Source organism: Dysidea avara, chromosome 1 (genome assembly GCF_963678975.1).
Source record: "Dysidea avara chromosome 1, odDysAvar1.4, whole genome shotgun sequence".
Classification (NCBI taxonomy): Eukaryota; Metazoa; Porifera; class Demospongiae; order Dictyoceratida; family Dysideidae; genus Dysidea; species Dysidea avara.
In genome coordinates, this window is record NC_089272.1 from 61938106 (window position 1) to 61955560 (window position 17455).

At 38.5% G+C, this 17455-nt stretch overlaps 2 protein-coding genes across 2 annotated transcripts; one reads left to right on the forward strand and one right to left on the reverse strand.

The window, feature by feature from the left end:
- Positions 1–407: 407 nt before the first annotated feature.
- LOC136239600 (tubulin-specific chaperone cofactor E-like protein) lies at positions 408–5838 on the reverse strand. The gene is made up of 4 exons (XM_066030367.1): positions 5589–5838; positions 5389–5534; positions 5024–5211; positions 408–1566 (listed from the first exon to the last, which is right to left on the reverse strand). Exons 1-4 carry the CDS (start codon positions 5704–5706, stop codon positions 510–512), a joined length of 1509 nt encoding a protein of 502 aa, XP_065886439.1. The 5' UTR covers positions 5707–5838; the 3' UTR covers positions 408–509.
- On the forward strand, positions 5734–13547 carry LOC136239609 (ubiquitin-ribosomal protein eL40 fusion protein). The gene is made up of 5 exons (XM_066030377.1): positions 5734–5881; positions 5940–6046; positions 6536–6603; positions 8314–8435; positions 13359–13547. The coding sequence occupies exons 2-5, from the start codon at positions 5944–5946 to the stop codon at positions 13450–13452; spliced, it is 387 nt and encodes a 128-aa protein (XP_065886449.1). The 5' UTR covers positions 5734–5881; positions 5940–5943; the 3' UTR covers positions 13453–13547.
- The last annotated feature ends 3908 nt before the right edge of the window (positions 13548–17455 follow it).

Consider the following 17455-nt stretch of genomic DNA (forward strand, 5'->3'; position numbering starts at 1 on the left):
GACATTTTAAGCATATGTTAAGAACTAATTGATATAAGCTGCTTATGTTTGCTTCTACTGATATAGCATCAGGATCACACTAAAGAGTTTTGAGGCAAAGCTATGTAAAGTTTGAAGCATGCATGGATGTCATTCTGGGGGGTGGGGACATTCCCCCAGGAAAAAAAAATCCAGGTCTTAAAAACACTCTGAGATGTGATTTTAGACTATTTTTACTGTGTTGGTACAGATAAACCAAGTAAATTACTGACTGTTCTATTAGGGTAATTGACTACTCTATTAAAGCATTTTGATCTAAACCATCAATTTTAATTGCCTAGATATATACTTGACTAGTTTCTAGAAACCCCAGAAGCCCCCTGGATGAGAGGGTGGAATCCTGTCCCTGCAATCCACCCTTGATGAGGTCACTTTACTTATGTGCAAGCATAAAACACATGCCAGGGTTTACATACATCTCATACACTAATAGAACACATTATATTATTATTTGTAACACAATAGTATCATCACATCTTCCTGATCTTGCACCTACGTGTACCCTTGTAAACATTAGGTGGTTTAAAGGATCTAACTTGGATGTTGATTTCATCCCCGTCAACCATACGGTACATGTAAAGTTGTCGACGATTGTCAGCCATTAATTCAGGAATGTAGCCATCCACAAGTTGTTTACAGACATAGAATATCATCAGCATTTCACTAGGTACACCAAGTAATTTGTCACCTATCCAAGACCGCAGATCCCCTGTACTCATCTGTAAATCGATGTCATGTTCTTCAGGTGGACGATTAGATATTCCTCGAAAAGTGAAGCACAGTCTTGCAAATTCTTTTGCTGCAAAGTTGACTTCAGCCAGACGTCCTAGCTGACCATGTCTGCTCACCAACATGGTATACACTGACGGAGGATCAGGGTTGTCAAGGTGTAGCCTTATAAACCACCTTTCAGCAGCTTCCCTTTCATCGCGACTGATTGAGCTTTTGTTCAGTTTTTGGAGTTTCTGCATCCGACAGATGTAGGTCATACGTCGTTCCTTCTCTGACAGCGTATCACCTATAGGTATACTGAGCAATGAGGCTTCTGTTAAAGACTCCAGTTGTCCCAATGCATCAACATCATCCCAGGAAGACAGGAAACAATTATTTATGTTTATGTATTTCAGGCAACGGAATGGCAATGTGTTAGGGTCAACTGCTGCTGCCACTGCTGCACTTTCATTGGTAGTTGCCATGGAATCATTTTTGAAACAGCCATTCGAAGAGTGATCATTAGCCACACTACTTGCTTTGTCAATCACCTGCCCACTGGATTTATCAATACATTCTGTTGTGAGTAATGGTTTGCCTGGGGGAGGGGTGGGTGGCTGTTCTATACATTGCAATGGATTGGAGTCTGCTATTAGTTGCTCAAGGCATGGAAATGCATCACTGAGCCAGCAGAAATCTTCCCAGTTGGTCAACCCACATTTGTTGACGTGCAACTTCTTCACATTGGGAAACTGTGCTCTTGACTCTGATGGAATTATCTCAGTAGTGTTTAGTGACAAGTGAAGTTCTCCCACACTAAAAAGAAGCCAAGACAAGGTGAATGTCGGTATACACAAAAAATCATACAATATCATAAAGTACGATAGTAACTGTATAGTAGGGACCACAAAGGAGTAGGCGTGGCCCACAAAATAACATCACCCAAAAACCACCCTCAATTTTCCAAGATGACCATGAGGCACTATCGACCAAAACGCTTTCAACAAGTTGCTACAAAATTTTAAAATTTTTTTACTTAGCAGAATTTTCTAGTGACTGACTGACTGATGCCTTCAGACAAGTGTAATTCGATAATGGCTAAGGCTACAGGCTTGATTTTTTCACTGTTCAACATCGCTTCGGCCCGAAAGGTGCCTTTTGGCATACCGCAGTATGTACAATGCATTCTTCATGGACTTACCAGTCTCCTCCTTTGTGTGCCATTCATCTTTGCTGACAGCGAAAGGTGTCAATTTGGTGATAGCACATGATGGCTTCCCTTCGAAACAGAAATTGTCCGTATTTTTCATAGTGGCTATTATGATTGCAGAGGTGCTTTTCAAACAGTTCTTGATTTGTACTGCTGTGTAACGAGTTGAACACAGTCAACAGTGAAGTGTAATAGATACTTCACTTTTCAGACGATAATTAATATAATTGGGGCAAGCGGCACTATTTCTTTTGGCATAGTTTTCAAACAATAATAATATTCGATATAGCTGGAGCGTGCGGCGCCATTTCAGATGCGGTATGCGTAGGTTCACCAGTCATAATAAAATTATTTACAAAAAAAAGTTAACAAACAAGCACACAGAAAAATTTGGAATTTTCAACTACGGTAGGGACCATAGCACATCGATAAAAAGTACTGAAACAAGTTGGAGTAGTCCATGATATTAAATCACACAAAAACAATAAGAAGTGTTATATCCCTACTGTGCTCAAGGTACCATAACAGAAATGCACGGTAGGGATATAACACTTCTTATTGTTTTACTGTGATTTAATATCATGGACTACTCCAACTTGTTTCAGTACTTTTTATCGATGTGCTATGGTCCCTACTCTAGTTGAATTCCAAATTTTTCTGTGTACTTGTATAAATATATGTTCAGCCATGTAAAAGTATGTATACACACAACACATATACGTACATCACACACACACATGCACACACAGAGATAAACACACACATGTGCACACACAAACACACACATGTGCACAGGCACACACACACACACATACACACAAAGAGATAAACAAACACACACGCGGATGCACACAAGCACACAATATACAAACTACTCTAATAGAGCAGTCAAAATGTTCAATCATGTCGATAGGCAGAGAGACTGGCAAGTAAGCAAAGTGATGAACAGATGGCCTTTCAGCTTTATAAAAGATTTGTAGAAATCTTTTCCTTTACCAACCATACAATCCTATACTGCATTTAAATGCACTAATGCTACAGTAATAACAGAATCACATGAGATAGTGAAGCAACACACGTACAAAGTGGCTGGACTGAAACACAGGCTTGACTAAAATCCATGCTGAGGTGTTTTACAATGAAAGCATTGTCAACTGTAACTCCATCATACATATTGTCTCAACAAAATGTAGTTACATATACAAATACGGACAATGCTCACTATGTAGTCAAGATAGTATGTGACTACGTATGTGTGCAAACACACAATCATACTATCTATGTAGTATGTGTGTTTGCACATTCCCACAAACACACAAACTACATAGATACACTTTTACTCTACATACAGACACACTATACAGATGCACACATGCAAGGCCATACATACGCGCGCACACGCACGCACACACACACATACAAAAAGCAAAGCCTTCAGCTGCCACTAAGCGGTCACGCTGCCCTGTGGCCAGCACTGGGGCACCTGTGCATTACTCAGGTGCTATGAGGCAGCGCAGGCATGCCCTCCTGGGGCAGGACTAGTAACCCGCAGGAGGCTGTACTATGTCTCACAGTTGAAGGTGTGGGACCTTGGGTACACACACACACACACACACACACACACACACACACACACACACACACACACACACACACACGAACACACACTACACAGACGCAAATACAAAAAGCAAAGCCTGTACTAACATGGTTATCCCTACCCAATGAAAGAGCACTCAGCCACCTGAGCACTACTCAGGTGCTGCTAGTTAATGCAGGCAAAATAGTCCTGGGACAAGAATAGTAACCTACAGGAGGTTGTACTATGTCTCACAGGTGAAGCAGTGGTGCATCTACACCCGGGCATACCCGGGAATTTGCCCAGGCATCAGCTCACCTTGCCCGGGCATCAGAAAATCCTCTGGCGTGGCAGCCACGCATGAAAATACACTGCTCACAATTCAGTAATTACGATTCTATCCACCATTGACTGTAGCGAACGTTTGCAGCGAATTCTTGCATGGAAAATAAGTGCTGCGCGTTTAATTAAGAGTCTGACTTCTAATAATAGCACCGTAGATTACAAGTTACTATATTTAAATCTGAAAAACAGAGATGTGCCCGCCCTAAATCTAGCCAATTTGTAGTCTCATCTAAGTGATGATAGTTTGGAGTTTGCCTGTATATAGACCGCGTGAAGTGGAAAACGACTAGCTGTTTGGCTACTTGATTTCAGCAGGTAGCGGTCTAATTCTGAATAATCAGTGCCCGGATTTATTGTGATACAACTACGACGAAGGAATGTCAAGGGAATAACGTGAGAGAACTGCTGACGATACTTTGTAGGACCACTCAGCAGGGCATGGTAGAGTTGGCGGGTAGTTGCAGGGAATGGATGCCCCTAGTGAGTACGTAGACGAACCGGTGTCATGACGGTTTTGTGATCCGCACAAGTACGAGTCAGTGCAAGAAATCTATCGGTTCAATAGTATTGTTCATTAGGAGTTGGAAGTATCCTTTTGTGTGGCACGTGATGCTGCAGTCCCACAATCGATTACATGCATCGTAGCTAGAGACTAGTATGGAGTGATTGCAGACTGATGAACTATTATATATGCATACAGATAAGAGTTAATAACTGTAGCTAGTCATGCCATGCACTTGAAAACAACAATTTGATGAATACACGTATGAACCCACACAGATTGTTCACTGGACTAGGTGTACAGGTAAATGGGCTTGCCCGGGCATCATGTTTGGGCTAGATACGTCCCTGGGTGTGGGCACCAAAAGTCTTACCTGGTCCTTCACCCATCATTATGTGAGACATGGATAGTTGACTGATGTTACAGCTGGGTGGGCTGCTTCACCAAGTTCCCATTTAAGCACTAGGTAGACTGGAGCAATGTGAGTAAAGTTTCTTGCTCAAGGTAATAACAATGGCATTACCAAACACAAATGCACTCACTATAAAACACTACACGACACACACACACAAGCACGCACTACACATATGCATACACACACTACCACCACACCACACATAGACAAACGCACACATACCTAGGTAAGAGAGATAGTAATTCTCTCAGCATTGGCCATGTTATCATAGTAGAGTTGAGTACGAGGGTGGTGAGGTTAGGATGAGAGACAGCACTTTGACCATCCTTATTAGCTGGTGAGAACTCAAACAAGTTCTGACTGAGATCAAGAAACTGTAATCTGGGAAAAGCTGACAACAGTGTTACCACCTGTAGGTGGAAAAAATTGTATTACTTGGGACAACTAAAGGTGGAAAGTCAATTATCTATTTAGCATGAGGAAATGGCACTAAACATGCTCAGTAGTACCATAGGAGACCATGGGTCTCATTTTTTTTGGTTTAAAAACAGCAAACTTTTCAAAATATAATTTATATGGTGTCTTACACTATTCCAGCTAGATATCTGATTTAATCCAAGATGTAACTCCAACACATTTGGGCACAACTCGGACAGTTCCCTGTGGCGGGCAACTCGCGTGATCCCAGCATTGTCCAGTACCACTGACGTCAATTTCCTCACCGGTATGGTGCCTGCGCACAAAATGCTGTTCTATATGCAATTCTAGTATCATACACAATCGACACCTGGTCTATAAACTGTTGCAGTCTCTTTAACTGGCTTGTGGGTCGGCAGTGTTTCCCTGTCGTCCTCTTCTTCAGGACAATATTTTTGTTTGATTGCTTCCAACAGTAGAAATGACATGTTCACGTGTTGCTAAATCGCACCTGAGTAACGAGGATACGAAGAACCAAATGCTTAATCATACTGGCCAGTTCGTTTTGTTTTGCTGAATTACGTCATGCTATTTTTAGAACAGCCGACACGCTGGCAAGGAACAGGCGTCTCGCGTGAGCCAACACGTGTAAGAGAGGAGAAGGTTAGTAGTGTGCATTCTTCTCGTTTCTCGCCTTCATAAATGATATATTTATTGTTAGGAAGATGCAAATATTCGTGAAGACCCTTACGGGTAAGACGATTACCCTTGAAGTCGACGCGGCGGATACGATTGAAAATGTCAAAACCAAGATCCAAGATAAGGAAGGTTAGTGACGACTAGAATCAGCCTGTATATTACGTAATATTATATCCGTACATTGAATGCGCCTTGTTTCTTAAGCATTGTGTTTATTTTCTGTGAAGTTCTAATTAAAGCACACCGCTTTGATTAAGGTGGTTTACTTAATTGCTATGAGCTGTTCCTTTTGTAAAGTGTTGGCATATTCTTCATGGCTATTAGCTGTGTTGTATTTATATGTAGTGCAGTGTGGTAGCTGACATTGTCAACCAAGTTTGGCTATGAACGGTATTATACCAAAGTGTGTGTGCGTGCGTGCGTGTGTGAACCTTTTTAATTTTGACAACCTTTGTAATACCCCTATAATGTGACATGGTTAAAAGATTTTCTATGAATTACTACCTTGACATATTCTCAAATGTCCCAATGAGCATCAGATTATAGGGGTTTCACTTAATTTCAGTTCTTTAACACCTTGGCTAATGATGGATTCGCAACTCTTTTTTTTGTTGATAGGTATCCCACCAGATCAGCAGCGATTGATTTTTGCTGGTAAACAGTTGGAAGATGGACGTACACTTCAGGTACGTTAAGTGTAAACTGCAGGGTAAATGCATTGAACAAGTGCCATATAATCCTTGTCCCAAAAGATGGCACGGATTATCCTTGTTGCAAATGATGTTGCAGATTACAATTGGCATGTATGTTCTATTTGGGGGACTCTAACATCAGATCGTAAGTTCTAGTGAGGCTTAATAAGAATTAATTCTGGAAGAAGATATCAACCTAAAACCAGCGGGTATGGTTATGGTTATGGTTATGACGGTATAAAGCTATTTCAAAGCACTGGGTTAGAATTTGTTGTAATAATCATACTTGGTAGTTTCACCTTGATATCTTGTTTGTTAAGTCATCACTACCAATCATTGAATCTCAATCACCATTGTTAATACAATATACTCTTGTTAGAGTAAATATATATTTAAAAATTTGTGTGATGTCATTTGGAATAAGGGTTGTTGTGGCTACTATCCTATGGTGGTAGCTATTATTATGTGTAGCAGTAATCCTTGTTTGTGGTGGTTGTGGTACAGTCATTGTGTTCACTTAAGATCCTACATTTGATTGTATTGTCGTGTCTTAGTGGTTAAATTCTTTTGCTTACCAGCTACTGTTACTTTTATCATGGCAGACCATCTGGGTACTATCAGAAGATAGTGGGCTATGTATGCACACAGCTGTAATCGCTAAAAAAAAGCTGATCTGGGTTGTTCGGGGTTTTCTTACTCCCATTATTCTACCACGATGTTCTCAACAGGAAAGGCTGACAATATTTTTATTGCATTCTGCTTCAGAACTGTCTATTTAACATACTTCAGTGCAAGGCATAATGTTTAATGATGTTATATATATGGTAGAACTATTGAGTTTATTCCAGATGAGGCCCCTTGGTATAAGATTACTGACAGGGTCTTAGAAGAGTGAAACTCACTTATCCCAGACCATAATGAAGTGTGGCTTTATGGTGAACACCCCGGTGCCAGTGGTCTAAATGTGTGTTTCGTGAACTACATTCCCGTTTTGCTTTTCTTTTATTAAACTACAAAAATAGACCACCGTAGCTGGCCTCACAGGTAACTAAGAAAGACGTATGCCTTTGACTTGAAAGGGAGCATGTCCCCTATATAAATGAAAGGCAAATGTGAAGGTTTGTAGAGAATTTACAGGAAAAAACAATAGAACAGTTGAGAAGATACTTCTGTGCGTAATATGTCATTTAAAGCAGTTTGTTTGAATGGTGCTTCAGCAATGCTACAGAGTTATGAATTAATTCGCCAATTACAAAATTACATTAACTTAATAATTCTGTCTGCATAATTGCATTATTACAAACAGAAAGTTATTAGTTAAAATATTGCAAGATTAATTCTAGTAGTACATTAGGGAACGTGATGGTTGGCCTTTTGTGTTACCCCAAAACCAGCTACCTCACAATACATTCATGGTGCCTTGGCAGTATTAGTTAGGTATGACCAAGCCCAAAAGTGTAATTGTAGCACTATATAATGAGTTGTATTTTTTAGAGTAACAATCCCAACTCTATGGACAATCAATTGTATTTGCTAGAGAGATGGCCTGATTTCAGGGCTGTGCATTAAAAGGAACCATGGAGACATTTTTTAGTGGGGCCTATAACAGATTCCTGTCAAGCTGTGAATTTTATTTAATGCTCTTCATGTATTGTTGGTATATTAATAAAGTAGCCGTGTTTATATTCAGTCTTGCTCTTATAGGATTACAACATTCAGAAGGAGTCTACACTACACCTGGTGCTCCGTCTTCGTGGTGGTGTTATTGAGCCTAGCATGAAGGTGTTGGCACAGAAATACAACTGTGACAAGATGATCTGTAGAAAGTGAGTATGGGTATATCTTAAGGGAGGCCTGCTGCGTTTGCACATCTGCGTAAAGAATATGGTAAAACAGTTTACACATTTGTGACCATCTCAGGGATAACCCGCCTTGTAGCCCTTGTTTACACAACTTATGGTATATATACATATATATATATATTTTTTTTTTTTTTTTAGGCCAGGATGAAAAAAGATGTGAAATTAAAGGTGGCAGCCAAGAAATGGCTGTGATGCTAGGTTAATGGCAAATATTTTAAAAACGACAATTCAGGTGAATTTGCATTGCCTCCAAGTTTCACTAGGATTCGGCACAAAATTGTCGTAATTAAAATTTTTGCCATTGACCCCATTTCTTGGCTGCCACCTTGGATTTCACATCTTTTTTTACTCTGGCCTTTTGGGGGGCTGTACTCTTTTTTTTACAGCTTGGCTGTTTTGGTTTAGATATCACTTCTTTTTGTATTGCAAGCCACAATACTGGCCATTAACTGGAGTTGGTGCTTCCTGTTAACTTGTTCTTTCTTTACTGCAGGAATTGTGGAACAAAATAAGGAATTGTGTGTATAGCATTTTGTCTGATTAAATATTTGTATGTTTAACACTGAATAAATTGAATGATTACCACATAGGTAATAAGGTGACTTCTTATATAACTGAATTGTAGCTGAAACTCACATTGTTTGTAGTTGAACTCTTTTCAGAGTGACTTATATCTAGCTGAACTCTCTACATGATGATTTGCTCCAGCACATATTTCCACAGGGTGATTTGTTTCTAGCTGAACTCTCTACCAGGTGACTTGTTCCTAACCGATCTCTCTACCAGGTGATTTGTTTCCAATTCCAACATACATTTCTACTGGATAATTTGTTTGTAGCTGATATCTAAACTGGTTACTTGTTTCTAGCTGATCTCTCTTCAGGGTGACTGCTCTATTAGAGTATCTTGATCTTGCACTTGCTACACCAAGTTGGTATAACTCTGTGGCTTTAAGTCTGAACCATTGAAGGGCCTTTCTAAGATGACTAGTCCATCTGTACAGCGATTTTCCCAAGGCATTACTCCAAGCGGTTTTCTGGTAGGCGTGGCAAGTAGACGTTTTTTATTAGCTGATCTCGATTGCATATTTGTTACACACTGTTGGTCTTTTCGTTATATCTTCGTGGTTTGTAGCTCGATTTCTTTCAAACCACAAAAGGTTGAGGTTCAATAGTTAACCTATTCACATACCAGTTTTTAGCTTCTTCCCATAAGCGGTTTGCCCTGTAGGCATAATAACATATTGGTGTTATTTTTCGTGAACAATTGCAAATAAATCCTTCACTGTTTATTGTATTTCAGCCAAACTTGGTACCAAGAGGTGCCTTTCATACCTCCCTTCTGCATGCCAAGTTTGAAGGAAATTGGATATGGCGTTTGCATTTTATGGAAGTTTTTGTACGTGTGTGAAACGAAGAAGAAAAAATGAAAAAACCAAGTCAATTTTGAAGTCACATATCTCAGGAGTGCTTGAAGCGATTTTGCTGAAATTTGGAATGTGGAGTACTGAGGTTGGTGGGCATGTCCACAGCAAAAATTGTATTTTGTAAAGACAGCATGGAGCTACGAATGTTTGAAAATCATGTTTTTCTTCCTGTAAATATACTCACAGTGTTGCGTGCTGGCTTCTGGGCTGCATGAAACACTACCGTGTGTCTTGATAAACTACATTCGCAGCCACAACTTCTATATGTGTTAGTCTACAATGTTGGAATTAGGCTTACAATGTTGGAATTAGGCTTACAATGTTCACCGTGGATTAGCAAATCAAAAATAGACAGATTTAACGAGAGGGTGTGGCACTATATTGCATCATTTTTATATAACCAAATCTGGATTAGTGTATGGTAAAAAGATAGGTAAGGTAAATCAATACAGGCAAACATTTTTCGAAGTATCTGATAAGTAACAGATTATTCCATTCCCAAGTTTATGAATGGTTTTAGTCCTCAAACTACCAGCTTTTATTGTTATTTGATAGGTTAGTTGCAGTTGATATTGTATTTCTCTTGCCCTACAAAAATGACTGGTAGTTTGTGTGGGAAGTGCATTTTATGACCACACCTCTTTGTTAAACACTTAGTTCTGTAGTCATTTACCCATATGAGTATTAAGGTGGTTTAGTGGAAGAAATGACAGTGATCTTCATGTTTACCACATTGTAAACAAGTGACATGTATGCTGTATAATAAAAAAAACTTTGGCGAATTGCAGTACAATTGTCAACGTTTTTCTGCCAATTATTTTTAGCAATCACATGAACAGATTGAGTAAGAAATCAGTGCTACAAATATTTCAGTAAGGAGCAAAATAAGAAAGAAGACGTTGTAAACACTCCTTTCAAAATCGGTATAAGTGTATCGTACAAGGTAGCATGTATGGGCATTTCCAAGTGTTCCCGTTCGATTATCGCGAGGTTCATTGTCCCACAAAAGTTCATGAGAATCCAAACATGGCTCTTAATTGAACAATGTTTACACTAGCATGTAAAAAAATCTACCACTCGAGCGCAACGTCACTTAATTAGTGCAAGTACAAGCAATTAAAAATCTTGTCATTTAGTTTAGGGAAGTGGCAACTGTTTCACTTGCAAGCCTTCGTCCCTTGCATGCCGTTTTGCATGCAAAAATTGTTTCACTTGTGAACCATCATCCCTCAATGTGAAGGATAATAGCTTGTGAGCAAAATGCCTGCTACGCCCCTTAATTGGTGAGTTGTTTAAACACTCACACTCGTCTGTAGCAATGTTGCATTTATGCGGTAGAGTACATTGTACACTCAATCATAGATGATAAAAAAAATTTTAACTAAAGTCTCATTTGCCAAAGCTTGTTTTTTTTGACAATTTTTTTATAGCGAGTTTTGCCACCAAACTTTTTTTACTGCCCAAGTTTTTTTTACTATATGGCACTGTTGGGGCTACAGAATGAAACAAAATATTTTCGAACTCTCCATGAGCAGGCCAGTAGATGGTGTATATTTTTAATTGGCTTGAGTCTCCTTTCTCTGAGCAATGGCCTGATAAAAAAAACTCGTGCATTGTTTCTTTGTAGCATGCATAATTTTACAATTTTTTGATTTTATCAAATGCATGCTTGTGCAAGCAAGTCGGGTTTTCACTGATACAGTCACATTTGGTATGCTTTAATATCGTTTGCAAGTTCCCACTCGATACAGTATGACATTGAGATGGGATGTTGCTTTCTACAGAACAGAGTTCACTACAATACAGCTCTTTGTTCTGATGGTGACAACATACAGTAACTACTCTAGGCTATTAGCTGTTCGCTCTAATGTTATGAGTTGTATTATGGTAGTAGAGAACATTGATATGGTGTACATGTACTTGTCTCTACATCACAATAGTGCTATGTTTTTTTCAAGGATAGGTAACAACTGTGTCTAGTGCTTAAATTTTTTCTCAACAGTTCATGGTTTCATTGTCTAAATATGGGCATTAAATAGAATAATGCTACTGTTCATATGTACAGTAGGTGCTCGACTATCTGAATCCCGATTATTCGAACCCTCGATAGTAGTGTTATACCAATATACATTTTTTCACATTTACCGATACCGATTTTTCATTCATTCCTGTAGCCGATATTTACCGATATTCTATAGGTCTGAGCAAAAATCATCCAAAGTTTATGTGTGTGTAACACTAATTGCAACAATTTAATTACTTGCGTGGGCAGCCGATTCTGCAATGTTTGTTTCCAGTGTGCCACTAACCCCTTTCATGGAAATGAAAGCCAAGTAGTTATATAACACCTAAGTCAGCTTCTCAAATGGAGTTTTGGTGGGATTCCAGACCTTTTGCAAATAGTGATTGGTTAATTGCGTGGGCAACCTTGCAGCCACACCATTCACAGATAAACAAGCCTGAACAGTTATAAACAGGTACAGCAAATAAATGTTTACCGCTTACCTCTGCATTCACTGCTTTTAATACTCTCACGTGTTTCTGTTGTTAATGATTGATTGTGGGTTTAGGTTATCGGCAAATAATTTCCTATCTGTAGCTGATACTTGCAAAATCACTTTATACCGGCTGCTACCGATTATTATATAGAGTAGTTGAATGGAACACTGCATATAAATGAATGGGCTTCATTTATCTGAACAAATTCACTTTTCTGATCACTTTATGATTGAACTAGCACACAGGTGTTCAGATAATGGAGGTCCTACTGTACCATCTGTACAAAGCTGGTGTTACTGTTATATCTGATAGATTCTGAAACTATCTCATTTTCTTTTTGTCTTAAGTGTGGCCATTGGTTCCTCAAAAGTTATGTAGGCGTATAGTCTTTGTGACTTTTGTCTGTAGCTTTTAAAGCTTGTGTCAGATCATGGACAAGAACTGCATGTTGTGTGTCATTTAGTTTGAACAGTGTACCTTGTGTGTGTTCTCTGTGTACAAGTCATCTGACAAGTAGTGAGAAAAATGTGAACCTTGGTGGTCTTGCAATGTTTTGTCCTTAAATTTTATTGTAAGTCATTGTATACGGCTCAGAGTTCACTGTACTACTCTGTGGCAACAGACGAAATATAGTTTGTGTGTGGTAATTATTGCTCTGGTGTTGTGAGTGACAAATTGTAGTGCAGATGACATGTACTGTGTGTCTCATGGTATTTTTGGGAAGGGGACCATGGGCTCTAACCTGGCATTGTAGATCACAACGATAAATGATGTAGCAACTCTTCAAACAAAAGGCTTCAACAATATGCTGGCCTTTACACATTATACTGTTCTACTAAAGAAGTCATTTTAGCATTCATTGTTTGGTAGTCATGGTTTCATAGTACATTCATTGTATTTATGTTCATAATAAAGCGTAGCTGTGATGGTTTCAATGTTCACCCTATTATGTTCCTTCACAGGTGTTACGCTAGGCTGCACCCTCGAGCTACAAATTGTCGTAAGAAGAAGTGTGGCCACTCCAGCAACTTGAGGCCAAAGAAGAAGCTCAAATAAACTATTTGTGTAGTGTGTGATTTTGAACAGCTAATTTTGTTTAATGTCTTTATTGATGATTAATGTCTGAAAAAGCAAAAGGATCTGTTACTATAGTTACAGTGTAACCTCTATAATCCGACCCTAATTGGGATAAGAAAATTGTGTCAGATTAGCAAGGGTATACAAAACAATGTCATTGTAGGGGTGTTCTGGATTATAGAAGTGTTGGATTAGAGAGATTTCAGATTGTGTTTTCTTTTGTGGAAAATCTATGTTCAACCAAGGTAGTAGTGGTTAATAAGTGTTTTGTGTCACCTATTAGCACCTCTTAATGTAACCAACTATTCCACTATCTTTTCAACAGTATATTCTCTACAGACAGGCATAGGTCAACCAGTCAGAAATTTCTGCAAAATAGAAGGCACTTAAATTAATGCCAAAGTTAGGTTATGGTACAGGTGTTCTGTTAGGGAACCATTTCATAATCGTTAGGGAATTGATTAGTAACATTAAGGACAACCGATACTAGTGCCAGGGTGCTGTGAAGGCATCTGGTCAATATTGTTTTGTGGGAAGATAACGCTCCTTACTATACAGTACTAAGATATCCCTTAACTTATATGAATTGTTTCTTATGTATCAGTTGTACTGCACACACATCTAGATTGGTGTCAGTATTGTGACCTAATTCACTACTTTGATTCTGCAGTCTTGCCAGGCAGTTTTACAGTATAAGCCAGACAGGTGTATTAAAAAAACTTGCTTTGTCAGGCAGGTTGTAATAGTTGTGCCACACGCTGAGGGAAGAAACTCCTGACTTCTCCCATTCACCACTAGCAAGCTGATGTGGTATTGTCCTATTATTCTGAGCAATAAAGAAAAACAAGCAGTTAGCTTTATTTACTGTACCATTAATTTCAAGTCATTGAAGCACAGTCTGAAAATAACTCTGCGTTGTCTATTTCTGGTTAATTAAATGAAAACTTTACAATTTTCTTGAAGGCATAAAATGACTGCTGTATGGAAAGCCATATCTTTCATAAACAGCCTATTTGCTATTAAAAGATAAGGGTAAAATCAGAAGGTAATAAGCTATACTTACTTGTTGGTATTCACGTTGTTGGGTTTCCTCATTTCTAACGACTACCGACTCCTGGTGTGCAGGCAGACCAGGTTCAGTGGCACTTTCTGTGAGACAACACAGATACTTGTTCCACCAATCTCTTCCCTTATATGGAAGAACTTGTACAATCAAATCAATCTTTTCTGATCGAGTAAGTGCCCTACCACACAATTTTTCTGACTCATCATCAGTCAGCAAGTCTTGTTGGTTAAGATATGGAGTCAGGATTAAGACTTGTATGAATATTGTTGTGTTGCGCATGTAGAGCACGTTTCTATGAACTGCTCATGATAGGCTAAATAACAATACAAGTGGCATAAATATTAATCATTATGTCATGCAATTCTATGGTTATCATTACGTGCAATTTCTCCACATATTGCATTAATAGAGTCCTTACACATCACTTAGACTTTGTGGATTAAAATTTTGGTTTAAAAATACAGCAGGATTATAGTATTTTAATGTATGTTCTATTAGAGTAGTTGAACAGAGCTTTAATTAGGGTTTATTTATCCAGACAAAATATCGTAACACTTTTGTAATTGAACTGCCATAGAGGTGACTTATAGGATAAACTGTAAGCAGATGGACATGAGTTCAATTGCATTTAAAACTTTAGCACTACAAAGTGTGCCTTTGTTAATTGTGGATAGAGTTTAGCCAGTTCTATTTAATGTGAAGTGCCCATGTTATGTAAGAGCACATAATTATATAATAATTATGTACAGCATGCCATAAACTGCACAAATTTCTGTAAAAAAGGTACGAAATAGTAAATTGAAAAAACGTTTTACACCAGTGGTATGTGGTATTCAAACCTGCAACTTGCTGTACAGGTGTTGAACAATTTGTCCTATGGTATACTAAGTAATGTACCTCAAGCTATTATCATCAATGTGCCATGGAGCTGTTGTGTATCTCCTGCAAGTTGTGTATGCCGTAGTGTGTATATACACATCGCGCGCTGTACCACTGATGAACCGCCATTTCTCATGCTTATACCAAGGGACTCTTTCAAAACAAAGTGCATTTCCTTGTAATTACTAGGGTTGGAATGAATGTACAAATACATCCTCCAAAGCTTCTTTTCAAAATGTTACCGAAGCTTCAAAGTTTTGTTGCAAATGTCATGTCAACTGTTAATGACCACAATTGATGGTTCTTAGGGTGTACACTGTAGCACAAACTCCTACACTTTGTTATAGCACCAGTATAGCCATTGTTTAAACTATAATTACATCAAAAAATATGTAAATGGCAGCTCACACAAGGAGTGATAATACTTGTGCAACTGGTTTAACATGTTGGTATCCATGGTAACGAAGCTTTGGTGGAGTAAAACAGCATCCGGATGCTATGGACCGAACGAAGCTTCGAACTATTTGTCTCAAACCTAGTAATTACGCTAAAAATCTGCCAATCTCCAGTGAAACCCATGTTTTATTGGTTTGTTCTGTGACTACATAATTAATATACACTGAATGGTATAATGTGCGATTAAGTGGTATACAATTCATGCCCTGCCTTGTCTATAGCATCTAGCTATATAGGCATTAAATGGAATAATGTTGCTGTTATTCAAATGTGTCACCTTTACAATGTTACTTTTATATCTTGTGGTCCTTGATAGCTTCTACAGCCATTGAAATTCTCTTTGTTTGAACTAACTTTGTATAGTCATCAGTGCCTCATCAGGACCTTAATTACAGCTTGAAGTACAGTAATTGCAATTTGAAGACAGCCTATAGAGCACTAGATGGCTGCCTAATTTAATTGTACCTATTTTCAGTAAAATGGAACTTTTTTTCTTTATTTAGGCACCAGTAAATTAACCTGTACAGTTATTTCAGACTTTTCTTCTGAAGTTTAAAACTTGTACTGGAATGCCAATGCGACAGCATGCAGGTGGTAGGCTGCCGAAGTATTATTGTTGGTCTTACAGTTCAATATCAAGTTGATCCCAAGGTTGTATTCAATGATGCGTGCTATCAGTATACCAACAAAACAATAGTCACTGTATCTCGCGCAAGGGAAGGGGAAGGAAAGGTAAGAGATAAGTGACAACTTATTGGAATCATCTGGGACATGTTTACACATAGGTATCATAAGTGTAAAGCTTCATGATCTATACAGCACTACAATGGTTGTCCACCTTAGAAACTACTTCTTCAATCTTATACAAATTAAACTCATTCTAATGCAACACACATCTAGATTATCTACTGTAACATTGTCATAGTTTGTGAAGTTAGTGTGTATAAAGTATCAATGGGCTGAAAATTGCTGAATTACAACTTCCTTAAGCCAGTAAGTGTCATCAGTTCTGCAGTCTTGCTGGATTATTTTTGTAAAGCTCACCTGGGTTGTCACTAATAGGTCTATTAAAACATTGGCAATGATAAATTGGCTGTAATAGTCCACATTGTGAACATCAAAAGTTGTTAGCAGAAACTCCAAAATGGAGAAATAACTGCCGTACATGAAAGGGAAGACATTCAGAACTTCATAAATATTCCGTATTTTTTCTATGTTCAACAACAAAGTAAAACAAGCAGTGAGTTTCATTTAGCCATATTTGAGTGACTACAAAGCTGTTGAGGAAGGTGTGGTCCAGGTGCTTCTGGAATTTGAACAACTTTACTTGTGGTTGATGTATAGCTCACAACCTATGATGTTTCTCTAGCTTTATCTGTGCTTGGTGAATGGATTTCATGACCACTCTTATCACCAGTTAGCGTCTCTCCAGTGTCTGTATTTTCATTTGGTTGGCTGGTCACTACCACATTGTTGCAATAGCAGCAATGCTATAGTGCAATAATCACCACTGCTATTTTATATCCAAGCTAAGGTCACAATTTTCTTGACATCACATGACTGCTGTATAAAATATAAAAC

Coding starts and splice junctions, on each gene's coding strand:
- LOC136239600 (XM_066030367.1), bottom strand. CDS start 5,706: ATGTCATTTCTACTGTTGGAAGCAATCAAACAAAAATATTGTCCTGAA. Junction 5,212..5,388: donor AGATATCTAGCTGGAATAGT/GTAAGACACCAT, acceptor TTCCACCTACAG/GTGGTAACACTGTTGTCAGC. Junction 1,567..5,023: donor TTACTATCTCTCTTACCTAG/GTATGTGTGCGT, acceptor GCTTCTTTTTAG/TGTGGGAGAACTTCACTTGT.
- LOC136239609 (XM_066030377.1), top strand. CDS start 5,944: ATGCAAATATTCGTGAAGACCCTTACGGGTAAGACGATTACCCTTGAA. Junction 6,604..8,313: donor AAGATGGACGTACACTTCAG/GTACGTTAAGTG, acceptor TTGCTCTTATAG/GATTACAACATTCAGAAGGA. Junction 8,436..13,358: donor GACAAGATGATCTGTAGAAA/GTGAGTATGGGT, acceptor GTTCCTTCACAG/GTGTTACGCTAGGCTGCACC.